At 36.1% G+C, this 16,794-nt stretch overlaps 1 protein-coding gene and 2 pseudogenes across 1 annotated transcript; 1 reads left to right on the top strand and 2 right to left on the bottom strand.

The window, feature by feature from the left end:
* Positions 1–2,434: 2,434 nt before the first annotated feature.
* LOC109073212 lies at positions 2,435–6,649 on the bottom strand (annotated as a pseudogene).
* A 992-nt stretch (positions 6,650–7,641) lies between these two features.
* On the bottom strand, positions 7,642–10,478 carry LOC109073217 (SLAM family member 5-like). The gene is made up of 4 exons (XM_019089378.2): positions 10,346–10,478; positions 8,773–9,093; positions 8,403–8,699; positions 7,642–8,311 (listed from the first exon to the last, which is right to left on the bottom strand). Exons 1-4 carry the CDS (start codon positions 10,389–10,391, stop codon positions 8,154–8,156), a joined length of 822 nt encoding a protein of 273 aa, XP_018944923.1. The 5' UTR covers positions 10,392–10,478; the 3' UTR covers positions 7,642–8,153.
* A 1,909-nt stretch (positions 10,479–12,387) lies between these two features.
* LOC109064657 lies at positions 12,388–15,807 on the top strand (annotated as a pseudogene).
* The last annotated feature ends 987 nt before the right edge of the window (positions 15,808–16,794 follow it).

Raw genomic sequence — 16,794 nt, 5'->3', positions numbered from 1 at the left:
GTGGCACTTCTTAAACGCACCACAAAGTATGGACTGTCATTGCTGCCCTCTACTGAATAATGAATGTATTACCTTCTACAATTAAAATATTTAAACAGTTAAACCAATATTAAAGTTTAAATCCATATTTTATTTTCTCTGATATTGATAAAGTATTAGAACATTTTAACATTGCATTGGTCATGCCACTGAACCCTGCGAAACGTCACAACGAGGAAGACACAAGAGGAAGACACGCACCTTTACACGCGGGGGGACAAACAAATCAGAAAAAAAACGGCCACCCCCATGGTAGCCCCAGTGAAAGCATTACAGGACTTGAAGGAAAAAACTATTGTCAAGCTTTTTCAAAAACATCTGCTCTATATAAATGCGGACGATCTTTTGGATTGGTTATGATGTTTTTCTTTATCTGCATTACTAAATTCAGATGGACTAAAAAGCGACTTGGTTGTGATATGGGGACAATTTTTCAGTGCAGAATGTATTTAAATCGAATGTGTCAAACATCAGTGGAGGCATTTTATAATTTAAAATTAGTTACAAATTTCTTATAAAATAGTTTTTTGCACTGTTGAAGCAATAGTTGTAATCCACAAACGTGAATATGTCGTTTAACTCGCACACGTCATTCCAAAAATTTCTGCAGTTTACTTTTTCTGTGGATCGAAAAAAAAAAAGAAAAAAAAAACGAGAATTTTGAAGGATCTTGACAAGATTTCGTTTCCATACAAACGGTCCATAGTGACCACTAATAATAATAATAATAATAATAAAAAGTTGATAATATTATAGGCCTATATAGTTGATAAACCAATGGTAGAAAACCTAACGCCATCTAAAAACAGCCGTGTAAAGCAATATTAAATGTGTTTGAGTTTGTCACACCACTGAAAGTTTATTAACCACCAGCCAAATTTGAATTAAAAAAAAAAAAACGCCAAGTAAATAAAGGTATCAAAATCTTGAAAAAATAAGCCTTACACAGACTTCAAAATACGTTTTATGAAATTGCTGATAGCACATGTACATCTCACAAACATACATGAAAACCGAGAACACATATTGAATTACAGAAAAAAACACTAGTGTACTTGAAGACCGAGAACCCTGATAGCACATGTACATCTCACAGACATCTATGTGATGTGCGTTTACATCTGCAAGACGTGTTTTTTAGAGTATTTGCTCATCTGCAGTATGTCTATTTTCGTTTCCTATCAGATGTCAAACAGACGTTTAGAAGATGTCTTTAAGATGTTTATGATTTAGAATGCTTGTAAAACTGACATCTTAAAGAAGTCTATCAGATGCTTTCCAGATGAAGCGATCTTTAACAGACATCTTGCAGACGTACCTGTGCTAACTGGGAAAGAGATTGTACCAAGGTTTGTTGTAGATGTAGACAGTGTATCTCTAATACGCTATAATCAGTCATTCTCGTTTTTTACATATTTCAATGCAAGTATTTACAGTTAAGCAGGCTGCATATTGTGTTTTTACAAGCTGAATGCTGGATGGACGCCTATCTGCCTTGCTCCTTTATTGTGCATCGGAATGGCTGCTCATTTCTGGATTGATGTTGCTATTATTTATTATATTTTTTATATTGCACCTTTAACGTTGCTCAGAACCAACGGCCTCCAAAGCAGAACAAGATTCTCGCTACAAAAGAATCTTTCATGTAGAAATGTGTTGAATGGAGCTAGGTAACGATTTCTTTTATATGTTTCCAGTGTTCATTGAAGTTGTTCAATCTTTTAAATGCAAACGTAAACGGTGATCACAATCAAAAAGAAAAAAAAAAAGTGTCAAATTAGCTATCATAGTGATGAGCTTGTTTATGGTACAGTATATGTGTCATATAAAGAACAATCTTATTTGTCGCAATAGAAAGGCTTTTCTTTATGCATTTTAAGTGCATGAAACAATGTAGTGTCTATGCACATGTCAGGGGGTCAACTGATTGTACACAATTTAGAAAAACATGAAACGTTCATGTTTTACAGATTTAAATGGTTAGTACGCCAGAACGCTGTATATAACGTACATGCATTTTTGTTTGTTTATTAAGCCTTGACGATGTATGAGAGTTTGACGCCAGTGTTGAACGCTTGTTTTGTATCTTTCTGTCATGGTACAAGAGCTATTAGCAAATTTGCACTTTTTCCATTTTGATTTTGTACCTCAAACTGCTTTATGTATCTGATTGTAAGGAGGTTTGGATCGCGTTGTTTTTCTGGTAATTTTATGCTTGCTATCCCACCAAAAAAAAAATGCAAAAAAAAAAAATACAAATAAAATAAATGTTTTGAGAACTCTTGTGTGGCACTTCTTAAACGCACCACAAAGTATGGACTGTCATTGCTGCCCTCTACTGAATAATGAATGTATTACCTTCTACAATTAAAATATTTAAACAGTTAAACCAATATTAAAGTTTAAATCCATATTTTATTTTCTCTGATATTGATAAAGTATTAGAACATTTTAACATTGCATTGGTCATGCCACTGAACCCTGCGAAACGTCACAATGTTCAACTTCTGAACGATGGCACTAGAAGATATATATTTCATAATATGACTTCTGAATTGGATATAACTGCATCGAAACATTGATTCTATGATGATTCTAGAACGCTTCACATTTACAATCAAGAGAAACATGAGTGAATTAGAAGCATGAATGTTACAATTATGCATCCCAGCATTCCAAACATCTAGTTCTGGTGAACTTTGAGGAAAGAAATAAAAACAATGCTTAAAAACAAATAAAATAAATCATTTTTCTGCCACAAAGAATATTGTAAGCACTTAATCGAAGTAGTAATTTTGCAGAAAGATGCTGTTCAGGCCGTTGAAGACAGGTTGATGGTTGTAAATCAGAGCTCTTTTTTCTTCGCTTTGTGAAGAAAACTGATGATGGTTTTTCATTGCTGAAAAAGACAATTAGAACATGAATGCATAAATTAAGTGGGCAGAAAGAATATACTGCTTAACATTTCTTGAATGTTGGCTTTTTTCGAAACAAACCCAAGTTAAACACCAAGTTAAGTAAAATTAAATGAGTTAATGAAAGAGCCAAGATGAGAGATCTTATTCTTCATATTGTATTTTCCATTTTTTAGAAGACCAACCTTCAGAAACAAAGAAGTGAGCAGTGTAGAAAGCGGCTTTGATGGCTGAGAGCGTGTGCACCATACCATCTTTCTCAATCCACTCAAATGGGCTTTTCTCTGGGTGCCATTGAACAGCATAGAAGGGATATCGATACGCTGCAGGATATAAAAGAGCTGAATGAAACACATTAATAATATGCAAGTATAGAAATGGCATTATTTACAGTACATAGTGATCACTTACTGAAAATGTGAACAAACCAACATCTGCATATTTACTTCTACATGTTAACATGTTCACCTACATGTGTGAACTCAATTTAATGAGAAACGGCTGCTGAATGATGGGATACATCACACACATACACACAGAGATGGTCTGTAGCGTTCATACCCTCCATGGTGGAAATGAACTCCTTCTTGCCATCTGTATTTGTAGTCAGGACTCGATAAAAGCGCTTAAGCTTGGCATTGCTACTGTAATTCTGTAAGAGCATATCATGTTTGGACAACTTGAATAAGAATAAAACAATAGTTGAGGTATACAGTGAGTGGTCAGCAGTGTTGGAGGAAAATGCATTACTAGTATGTAATCAGATTACTTTTCCCAAGTAACTAGTAAAGGTTTTAAATGTACAATAAAACATCTTATTTGATTTATTTTTTAAAATAAGTAACGCCAATTACTTTGTTTTGCCATTTATTGGCTAACAGCTCTCCTGTCCTCATGTTGAGAGAAATCGTGAGAAAGGTGCAGATGAATTGTGTGCCTGTGTAAACATGATCTCACTTGCTCAAAAACAGATTCAGTATTCCTAGAAATGAGTAAAAAATCTGAAACGCAAAGTCAGAATATTCTGCGATAATTAAATCTGTTAGATAACACAAATATACTTCATGTATTTAATTTCACTGTTTTTTTTTTTTTTAACAAATAAGAGTGTTACTGTTATTAATTTATTATTTGTTAGCAAGCCCACTCCAGGTGAGAAAAAGTAACACAAAACTAAAGCAATACGTTTTCCTAAAAAGTAACCAAGTAACGCAATTGGTAACTTTTTTAAGAGTTATGCAATATCGTAATGCATTACTTTTATAAGTAACTTTCCCCAACACTGCTGGTCAGTATGCACACAGCAGAAGTGTGAGAAATACAGAAGTCAATGTTTCTGCTTTTGATGGTAGGGTTGGTTTTTGTTATGATTGATGCATTGTGAAATTACATCTGAAAAAAAAATAAAAAATTCTAATATGCATAAAAAACATTATTAAATTGGTACCTGCATGGACAAGCTCCAGCTGTGGAAATTAGACGTGATGTTTTCTTCTGCCAGAGACTGAAGAACATCCTTTGGAAACTTCTTGAACAACGTGCTCTTTTGGGCTCCTGTAATCAGTCAAAAACATTGACCAAACATTGAGCAACCAACATTAATGAGCTAATGCATGACTTTGGTAAACCATATGACACAAACTGTGCTTAGCAATTTTGGAATTTTTGTTGCGGTTCACCTATTTATGAAAATTAGAAAGTGTTACAAATGTATAGGTGCAGTAAGCCACATCATGTTGCACATCCAGTTTATCATTTTGGAAATAACTGTAACACAAACAATAGAAGTATGCATTATTGTATAAATTTGCTGCCCATTACCGTCACTTGTAATCACTATAATGGACAACAGTGCTTTAATACTAGTAAGAGTTTGCTATTCCAGAATGTGATACATTTGGAGAAAAGCACGCACTGTTACCAACCTGGGCTGAAGGTCAACGGCAGGGCGACTGCTTTGGTGTCAGTCAAGGTCAACAAGTTCTTGTTGCTGGTCAGAACCGTGAGCTGCTGGAAGCCCTGGCAGGTGCCCCAGATCGGAAAATAATCTGAAGCATCATTAGCCTGTCGTGGATAATAAAGAAGAACCATCAAACCACATCAATCAGATCAAGATCAGTTCAAACTCATTCTCACATGACTGTTTTTTGAACTTACCTTTATTGCAAGTTCATAGAAAACCTTCGCCGCTCTGGTAAACTGAGAATAAAAAAAGCACTATTTAACACCATAAATCTAAAAACTAAAATGAAACAACAACAATAAACCAAACACATAAATCAGATTACATATATCTATTGGTTTAAATGTTAGACCAAATATAAACCAACTTCCATGTTCCAAACACATCTACCAGCTTAGGTAGGTGTCAAACCATTCAGAAACACTCACCCATTTATTGCGTTGAACAGTTTTTCGTACTCCTCCTTGGTGCGATTTATGCTGCAAACATACATATTTATCTTTATGTATTCCTTATCTACATATATTTTTACATTTGTATTAACAGCATGTAGCTTGTGTTTAAAACATACCGAATTGGTACAACCCTGGCACCAGCTGACTCCAAGTGCTTCACATATGACGCAGCTATATAAGAAGATCCCTGTGCACGAGGGTCGTCCTCCAAGTTTTCCTGGGCTAAAATTCCTGAAACGCAAATATATATATATATATATCTGCATTATGCAAAGTTTTATATATATCTGCATTTGCAGTCATAGTGATATGTGATATGCGGAACAAGTCTCTACATCAGTCCCAAAAATTTACATAGCTTAAAGAAAACATTAATCACATAATGTAAATAAGTTGTCACAGAATAAGAATATGTGAATAACTCAATTTTGACAAAAATTAACCATGGTTTTGCAACACCTTGGTATTTGTAGTAAAACTATGGCTACTGTATGCAAATAATCAATCCGCCAAAAAAAAAAAAACATGCTTACTATAGTTAATTTTCATAAGGGTAAAATAAGGCTGTACTGGTTTGCTGGTTTAGTTTGTTTTCCAGACTGGTCAGGCTGTTATTTAGCAGCTGTCGCCACAACCACAAAAGCCCACAACCCTTTTAAACCCATCAAAGCAGACCAGCAACCACTGGCTGGTTTAAGCTTTTTTTCGGCAAGGTTAGGTGGTCTTCCAAGCATGGTTTAAAACGTGTTGCCATGACAATGCTTTGAAGAGTAAAAAAATTGAATCCTGAAGAAACGAGAACGTTCTAGCAACGGAGCCGGAGATATTACAACTAACATCAGCTATCAGACACCATGCACTAGTTTAACGGGACATTAAAAAGTGAGAAAGATTCGTTTTATTCTTACCGATGATGGGTCTGTAATTTAAATTACGAGCGCATGATGCTGGAAAACCGCATAGAAAAGCGGCAAACACCGCGAGCACGAGCACCTGGCGATACATCCACCTCAGGTAGAACAGCAAAGGACGAAATAAATGACAGCCCCTCGATGTTATCAGTAAAAGAAAGCAATGTCAGCTCCACTGGCGATGTTGGGCTTTTTTAACGAAAGACGCAACCGGATCCTCTTCTCCGCAATCGTCACGAGCGGCGTCTTGGCACGCGTGAAGTATCGAGGCGTTGGCTGTTCTTCAGTAAGGATCAGCTCTGATGATGACGGGAAAACAGCGAAAAGTCACGGCTGGCCCCGCCCACTCGAGTCGTCACAATACGCCTCTCAATTAAACTGTTCTTTAAATTCCAATTGCATTCTTCTCAGACGCGAATTGTAATATCACGTGTGTTTTAATAACAATATCAATATTTACACACCAATAAAAGATTAACTCATAATTGCATAAATGCACAATGGAAAAGCTTTGATTATAATGATTATTTACTACATTCAATAGGCTACAAAGGAAAGGAAAGCATTGCATGGCATTATTAAAACAATATCAAGACAAATCAGTGGCAACCATCATAACACATAATCAGAACTGATGACATTTCAGGGTAGCCTACTAACCACATCAGCTCTGTAGAATGAATAAGTGCACTGGAGGAAGTATAATATGATGTAATACACCGCCAGATAAGACTTTTACTGAGGGTTGTTAAAAAGTAAACATGGTTCTCAAACAGAGGTGTGTAAGTGTAGCTCAGCTGAGGGCATAGATAAGTTTCTGAAAGTTGTGGTTAAAAGTATCAATGTAGTGCCAGTAAAGGGCAAGTTCTTCTGAAGTTGCAAAGCTGTTTTTTTGCAAAATTAACCAACTTCCTGTCAACTGACAGGCCACAGAAAACAGGTCGCATACCTACCAAGACCACAAAAACAGAAGTGTTTAGTAAACAGAGCGTAGAAGAAAGACGGTATATTTTTATTGCAGAAACAGATGTTAAGTAAAAATATGATTGCACTTGAATCAAAATTTGTTATGAGCTCGTTTACCAAACTGGGGTGTGTGAAGGACCTGCAGGAGGTTTGTGAGGTTAATGAAAAGCTCGTAATTAATTAAATCATATTTTTTTTTAATTCAAATAAATCATTTTAAAATAACGTCAGTCAAAATAAAACTCTTAGTAAAAAAATTAAAGAATTAATTTGTTTACCTGCATGTAAATACATTAAGCGAAAGAGGTTTTGCCTGACAAAAAAAAAAAAAAAAAAAAAAAAAAAAGATTTTGGGAATCCCTCCATTAAATATAAAAAAAAAATAATCTGAATTTGTGGATTTTAATGTGTTTGAAAGACAGAAGACTTCCAAAGACATAGTAATACATGGTTACATAACTAACTGAGTGATAGTTAATGTGTTTATCAGTTTATCAGTAGTTGATGCAATGTTGAAATCTTAAGAAAATGCTTCTTAAAATTGAAATGATTTCTGTAAATCCAGTGGTCGAATGCTGTATGCCCTCTTGAATTTCGGTTTAATTATAGCCACTTGACTAGTGACTGGTCTTTGTGTGAGTGTTTTTGTGAATATATATTCTGAATGTATATTAGCAGTAGGCTTTTTTAAAAAGGAATAATAAATTATGAAAAATGTATTGCTGTTGTGTTAATATCATGTACTCAATAAATAAGTAACTGTAATCTGATTCCGAGTACTTTAAAGTACTTAATTTTTGGAATTTGATTATGTAATCCAGATTAGATGTAATCAGTTACTGCGCACTTAAACATTTAGTACTTCACTCCAATTTTTAATAGTTTTTATTCTTGTTATAGTAAGTCAGTTATGGTCTGATAATGATTTCGGAGCTCTTTTTTTCTGTTCAGCTCTACTGGATCTGATGTCATAAACCAGAACGACGACAATAGCCACGCCCACCAGAGCAGAGACGACCAATTGGATCACAGCTTCGGCTGAATTACAACAGCAGACACATTCTGAAGGAAAAGAAGAACTAAATAAATATCAGTATGTGGAATGATTGATAATATGCGGCTGATATTCAGTTCAGTGATGGTTTGATGCTACCTGCACATGTGTGACAGAGTTGAGTGATGTCCAGATGTTGAGTCTGGTTGCTGATGGGATTGTTGAGCACACAGCTGTAGGTGTTTTTATCCTGATGTTCCACCTCCAGAGGTAGAGAGAGACTGATGCTGAGATCAGACACACTGATGCTGGACAATAAACTGTTCCCTTTGTACCAGGAGAGAGTCACATGACCCACATTCGCCACTGAACACAGCAGCACACATCTGGACGCTGATGATCCTGATGGAGGATTTTGAGGACAGTAACTGGTGATGACAGGAACGGGAAGACGAGCTGGAAAACATTCGAGAAATATAAATAAATCAGAATAAATTGCTTATGTCTGAGGCTGAGGCTTTTTACTCACCAATGACAGTAACATTGAAAGTTTTCCTTGACACTTGTTGTCCAATCATCTGTGCTTTATAGAGTCCAGAGTCTGTGGTTGTGATGTCTGTGATGATCAGAGATCCAGTCTGATGATCCAGCTTCAGTCTGTCTCTGAATCTGTCATGAGTTTCAGAGATGACTTGGGATGATACGTTGAGTTTAGCGATACAGTAGTCTCCGCACATCCACATGATCAGATCGTCCTCTTGTATTTTAGTCACACCAGTCGGTAGGGTGACAGAATCGCCCTCCATCACCGACAACGACTTGATTTCATCTGCCTCAACCCCAAACACACCTGAAGCATGCAAGAGCACTTCCTAAATCACTGACTAAACCGCTTTTGTAACTTTCTGTGGGTACACTAATTCATTCTTAAACCACTTTACCACTTTGCACGCATACCAGGCCTGTTTTCAAACAGTCACAGTAAAACCACAGATTGATAAGATTGTCAATGAGGACAATGCCATATAGCTTTGTCCGTACCACAGCTTATATATATATATATATATATATACATATATATATATATATATATATATAGCTTTGTCCGTACCACAGCTGTTTTATTTATATTATTAGTAGGACATGATCTTTGTGAAGCGCTACAGTGTTGTGTGTTAATAAGTGTTTTCTCAACATTTCAACATTGATTTAACTACTAAACACATTCATTTTTATTTGAATTACCACTCAGTGAGTTATTTAATGCCTTTGGAAGGCTTCTGTCTTAAAATGCATGATATAAATGCGTGAGATTATATATATATATATATATATATATATATTTCATTCTCTTTGTATTTTTATATCAATGTGGTACATGATTGTCCTATTTAAATCAGTGTGTGAAATGCGTTGGGTTGGGTCAAAAGTAACCAAAAAGTAGTCTGATTATATTACCTAAAATATGTGATGTAATGAAATACGTCACTAACTACAAATTTTGTCATGTAATTTGTAATCAGTAACAGACTACAATTTGCAATTCAGCGTAAATGACTCACTCAAATGAATCGTTTGGCTGTTCGTGCAAACTGCAGTCCTTTTGCAGACTTTTGACACATTTAGACCACTTGTTATACTGTCCTGAGCTCACCCTCATTTCAGCATGTCAACAACTTCACAGTTGTACAAGATTAAGAGAAAAAAGTCAAATATATTTGATTACTCTACAGTCCGAATATAAAGATGCTCTCAACATAGTACATACAAAACACCATTTACACACGACAACAGGTTTACTGATAAGAAGCACTACATTAAAATGACAAGATGCATCCAAAATGCGCTTAGGGGGTTTTAAGAAGGGGTTTTTCCTAATATTATTTTTTGGGGAAAAAAAAATTGCTTACTCAGTTTTAGCATAGCTAGCTATTAGCTTGCTTAACATTGCAGCAACAACAACAATAAATAAAATAAAATAAATAAATACAATAATAAATAAAAATAAAATATTAGTAAAATTACAATAAAAATGTATTGATTTAAACTCCATTGTAAAACTGCAAGAGCTAAAAAGGCTTTAAAAAGGCATTTTTACTTACCAACGAGACGCCAGAAGCACAAACTAAACAAAAACTCTTGAAGCATTTTTATCAGCCGTTTGCTGTGCTGTCTGAGAGAACATCACTCAAAATGCAACCAGTCCTCCCCTATTTTACACCCTCCCCGTGCACACACACTAACTGTGCATTTGCTTGTGTTCTACTTGCATATTTAACTGTTGGTAGAAAGTATTCTATACGTCTTCTCTTTATTATTTATGACAGTCAATCATGTTAAGGGTAGTCCTATATGTCAAAACTGCTGATATTAAAAGAAGTAAAACTCAATATCTTTACTATAGTGTGTAGACTGCAACCTACTTAAGTGCAATTTCTCGTAATGGTTACATTTGTTTCTATATTAAATATTAAATAGTCATTGGCAAATGGATAGCTAATTTTAAATAGCATTATTGTTGATAGACTAACTACTTTAAGAGTTTATTTATTTTAACAGGAAAAAGTCTGTGGTTCATGTTAGCAAGACAGGAAGAAGCCATTCAACCGCATGCAACACAGATACAAACACAAGCTATTCCGTCCACTCAACAAAACAAAACCACCTTTATAAGAAATAAGTTCTAGGTTTCAGTTCGACTCGGGAACTGAGCTAGTCAGTCTTTTCTTGATCTGCTTAAAGAGTGTGATAATGGAAACCAAGCCAACTACCTAATTTAACATTAACCATTTTCAAAACCAGACCTAATTTCATAAGAACGGACATAATTTTTATAAGAACATATTAGTTTGATTAGAGGTATCCCTTACAAATATTAACCATGGTTTTACTACAAATAAAACCCCCCCAAAACATGGTTATTTATAAATTAACCATGGTTTTTGCTACACTAACCATGGTATAACTATGGTATTTGTAGTAAAACTGTGGTTATAAAAATGGTTAATTTTTTAATTTTGTCATATCAACTTCACTATTTCCTGGTCATCAGGTGGAAATGCATTGCAATGCACACCTAGGACACACACACACATATGTGTTTTACTACGTTGAACGACTCGTATGAGGTAAAGTTACTTTATTTTATTGAAAACAGCTTTTGCTAGTTTATGCTGGTCCTTTGCTGGTTTATGGTGGTCATGTGCTGGCAAAGGACCAGCATAAACCAGAGAAAGGACCAGCATAAACCAGCACATGACCAGCATAAACCAGCAAATGACCAGCATAAACCAGCAAAGGACCAGCATAAACCCAGCAAAGAACCAGCATAAACCAGAGAAAGGACCAGCATAAACCAGCACATGACCAGCATAAACCAGAAAAAGGACCAGCATAACAACCAGCAAAGAACCACCATAAACCACCAGCAAAAGGACCAGCATAAAACCAGCACTTGACCAGCACGAAACCAGCATAAACCAGCAAAGGACCAGCATAAACCAGCACATGACCAGCATAAACCAGCAAAGGACCAGCATAAACCAGAAAAAGGACCATCATAAACCAGCACATGACCAGCATAAACCAGCAAAGGACCAGCATAAACCAGCACATGACCAGCATAAACCAGTAAAGGACCAGCATAAACCAGCACATGATCAGCAAAACCCAGTAAAGGACCACAGCATAAACCAGCACCAGCACATGACCAGCATAAACCAGTAAAGGACCAGCATAAACCAGCACATGATCAGCAAAAACCAGTAAAGGACCAGCATAAACCAGCACATGATCAGCAAAAACCAGTAAAGGACCAGCATAAACCAGCACATGATCAGCATAAACCAGTAAAGGACCAGTATAAACCAGCATAGACCAGTAAAGGACCAGCATAAACCAGTAAGGACCAGCATAAACCAGTAAAGGACCAGCATAAACAGCACATGACCAGCATAAACCAGTAAGGACCAGAATAAACCAGTAAAGGACCAGCATAAACAGCACATGACCAGCATAAACCAGTAAGGACCAGAATAAACCAGTAAAGGACCAGCATAAACCAGCATCCCAGCGTCAAAACATACCTAACTAGCATATGCTGTTTTTTTTTTTTTGTTTTTTTTTTTAGCAGGGTTATCTGAAGCCCACATGATTACACGTATTTGGGAAAGTCATAAGGAAAAGATAAGTAAAGCTCAAAACAGTTATAAAGTTATATAAACGTTATAAAGTTAATGTTTTTGTCTGCAGGTGATGACGTGACTCAACATCCTTCAGGATGCCACAGTGACAGGAGGAACTTCCTGACATTTATCGAATTCTTACTTCCGTTCTTCCGAACGCGTCTCTCGTATTTCTCGGCTTATCAGCAGTGTCATAATCACGAATACGACTCCGAAGACGAATATAATTCACAAATGAATTTTAACGGGTATAAAATAGATCTATACAGTCTTGTTAAGTCGGTTACATACAATAATGTTAGTTAGAAAAGCGTGTTGTTGCTGTCCGCGCAGGTATATCTGATACGAGCTAGTTAAATGCTAATCACTCGAAAACAACGTAACGTTTTGCTAACTAAGTTACACTCATCATCTTTACGCACCAGAATGAAGACCCCTGTTTTACTTTTATGCTTTTTGCTGGCGATAGGTGAGTATTTAAAAAGCTTTAGACTTTCAGTTTCACTTTGTAGCTCTTTAGCAGCTTTGCTTGAGTTTAAGTGTGCATTTGTAATCAAACTATATATGTAATTTTGTTATTGAGCGATATATGTAACGTTAGGTGTAATATTTACATAATTCACCAACCACAATCACACACATCTGCTCATTCTGTGTTGGCGTACTACCGTTTCCCACAGCCTACTAACCTTTTGAACTTTATTAAGTTTAATTAGCTGAATAGCATTTGGATTTGCTCAGTGTTGTCAGTCTGTTTCTGTTTGTTCTCCAGGTGTGTTTGGTGCTGATGTGAAGTCAGTGATGGAGGGAGATTCTGTCACGCTACACACTGATCTTACTGATTTACGGGGATATGAACTTATACTGTGGATATTTGGACCTGGCAGCACCCGAATAGCTCAGATCAACAACGTAGTCAATAAGATCTCCATATACAATGATGTTCTCAATGGGAAATTCAGAGACAGACTGCAGCTGGATGAACGGACTGGATCCCTGACCATCACAAACAGCTCAACCGAAGACTCTGGACTTTATGAACTGCAGATCATTGGTGGAAAAGACGTCCCGCCCAAGAAATTCAGTGTTATTGTTTCTGGTGAGTCGTTTTGTGGTGGAATCCCTGTTGATTTCGGTTGAATCATATTGAGAACACTGTACTAGTCACCTGAGACAGTCAGCAGGCAAAATCCAAAATTAGCCGAGTCGCGAGTTACAATCCTTCAATCATCCTATAGCCTCTTGGAGACGAAGCCAAGCTGAATGTACAGTATCAGGTTTCTTTTGTAAAGCGTAATATGAGACCTTTGTCACAGCCTTGTGTATGTGTAATTAGTGGCGAGTGGACAAAACAAAGAGACAAAACTAGTGGAAATTTTTCATTTATGTAGATGATGTTTTAGGAATTGTATTGTGGTTTATTTCCTAATCACTGGTAAATAGATGCGTGTAAAACTCAACTGCACGCTTTTGGATAGTGTGTTTATTCTGTTGTGTTTCCCATCTCCAGCTCCTCTGCCTGTTCCTGTCATCAGCAGAAACTCTTCTCAGTGTTCATCATCATCATCATCATCATCATCATCATCACAGCAGAATTGTTCATTGGTGTGTTCAGTGCTGAATGTGGGTCATGTGACTCTCTCCTGGTACAAAGGAAACAGTTTATTGTCCAGCATCAGTGTGTCTGATCTCAGCATCAGTCTCTCTCTACCTCTGGAGGTGGAATATCAGGATAAAAACACCTACAGCTGTGTGCTCAACAATCCCATCAGCAACCAGACTCAACATCTGGACATCACTCAACTCTGTCACACATGTTCAGGTACAGCAGAGCTAATCGATTCGTCGACTGGAAGCTTTGCAATAAAGCTCTTTCTAATTCTTGATTTGTTCGGTTCTATACTTTTTCTACCAGCACATCAAAAGATTTATTTATCATGTCTTTCTGATCTACTGTTTTATAGAGGATGCATCAAGTTTAACCCCAGAAGACGGCTTATCCTTAGGTCATGTGGTGCTGCTCTGCGTTGTTATTTTAGTCACTGTACTAGTCTTGGCTGCAGTTGGGATGTTAAGTATCTACTGGAAATATAGAAAACGGGATCAACCGTTTTCAAACGGTAAGTTCACTCACATTAAATCGAGCAAGATGAGCTTTATCGTGCAAGCATGTAATTTTAATCACATTTACTGTATGTGATTGATTACCTTCACTATAGCTGATTTACTTACTGGATTAATAATCTCTAAGATTTGTTTGAAAAGTAGATTGTGCACCGCTAATGCAGTCTGTAATCAAACACCATTACAGAGTTGCATCTGCTGTGGTTATCAGCACTTGTACTGAATGTTTACTCTCTGTCTAGGTTCTTCAGTTGATGATTTGGCTGAGACAGATGAACTGAAGACAGTGTCAGTGAGGGTGGGAGAGTCCGTCACTCTAAACACTAGTGTTACTGCAATACAGAGTTTTGATGTGCTGCAGTGGAGGTTTGGAGATTTAAACACAGACAGCACAAACCAAAAACCCATCATCTCCAAACTCAAAAAACAAAGAAACAAACAATGTAATTGTACAAGTTATAACCAAAAACTCATACAACACTAAACAGAGTACAACTGGACCAAAAAACTGGTTATCTTACAATTAACGACGTCAGACCCACAGATTTTGGAATTTATAAGCTAAATATCTCCAGGAAAGGGAGAAATATGATCTCCAAGTCATTTATCGTCCGAGGTGAGAAGCTCAAATCATTTATTATAATAAAGATCCATTAACACTGTGAACAAGTTCGATGATCTGAAATGACTGGTTAATTCATGCAGCTTTGTTTCAAACAATAATATTTTTAATTTTTACTTTACAGATTCCTCAGAAAACGGAGAGAATGTTCAAGAGGAGACAACAACATTAATGAATGGAGAGATTACTGCAAACACTTCTCTATAGCGAGTGTTACATTATCCTTATTATATAAAACTTCTCTACTTTTATGAGACTTTAAAACGTGTTTGAAATGAACGCTGGATACTCTTAACCAGTGAAAAGTAACATAACAAAGGGTTGCTTTTGACTTAACACTAACTTTTTTTGTGGTTGTTGTTGTTTCACAGCTGATGGAACATATTTTATGCAGATTTTCCTGTTTGTCAGTTTTACAGTTTTGATCTGTGTTAATGAACAAAACAACATTTTTGAATGCTGTCTGCCCTCTAGTGGACAATCTGTATTTAAGGGTGTGTGTTTGTAAATAGTTGTAACCAATAATGTGAATGAGATGCTGCAATTTTGGACTGAATGTAATATCAGCCTCATTAAGAACAAAGTATGAATTTATTTTATTACTATTTAAAAATAAAAAACTTGTTCTTTTAAAGTAATTGTCCTATACAATTTGGGAAAAACTTAGGAAAACCTTATTGCATAAATGCAAAACACCTAAACAAACAATCTATCTTGTGTGTGTGTGTGTGTGTATACATGCCAAAAACCAAAAATGAGAGAAAAAGAAGTTTTCTCATTTTTGCTTATTTCTTTCCAACTTGAAGTACATCAAAACATACACAGACCCCCGATATAGATCTGAATATAGGCCCTGTTATGCAGTTCTGTATATGTGTGTACATATATAATTGCAATTGTGTTTTGCATTTAATTTTCTATTTCTTTTTGAGTTAAAAACTAAAAACCTTACACCTGAAGAAAAAAATACTGTTGGCCAGTGTTTAATAACACTCAGATGTCAAGTGTGCCGCACATGACCTGAGAAGTGAAGCCAAAACATTTTGATTGTCATTTAGTGGCTGGCTGCAGTCTAGATCATAGTTTTTTCTCTTTTTCTCTTCACTTTTCTATAATGGAAGGAAGTGGAGACGTGTCATCCATCTTTTTTAACAGTCTATTCTCACATGAGATGAAGACTTCAGTCATATCCGTGTCCTAAAAAAAGCTATTTTCAACACAAACATCAACCATACCTAAATTATAAACAATGCACATATAAAAAAACACACTAATTCCTTTGTAACCATAAAAAAAAATGTTCGGAAAGCGAGAGAGGAGCAAAAACAGATTCAAAAGAAATAATTGTGAATCTCGATGTCTGGAGTTCGTCTTTTTTTGTTCAGCTTTTCTGGATGTGATTTTAAACCCCAAAATAACAACAGTAGCCACGCTAGTTGGGCTGCAAGTCACTGTTTCATGTGTTGACTGACGTCAGTGGTTTGTTTTCAGTCCTGGTCTTGGGGACCCACAGCACTGCACACTTTCTGCTGAAGCAGTTACGTTACAAAAAGATGAATAATAGCGTTCTTCCAAATGAAACAGAACTTTTAACCTGCGTATAAACACGCTTATTTAACAC

Source organism: Cyprinus carpio, chromosome A22 (genome assembly GCF_018340385.1).
Source record: "Cyprinus carpio isolate SPL01 chromosome A22, ASM1834038v1, whole genome shotgun sequence".
Classification (NCBI taxonomy): Eukaryota; Metazoa; Chordata; class Actinopteri; order Cypriniformes; family Cyprinidae; genus Cyprinus; species Cyprinus carpio.
This window is presented reverse-complemented; position numbering and strand designations above follow the sequence as displayed.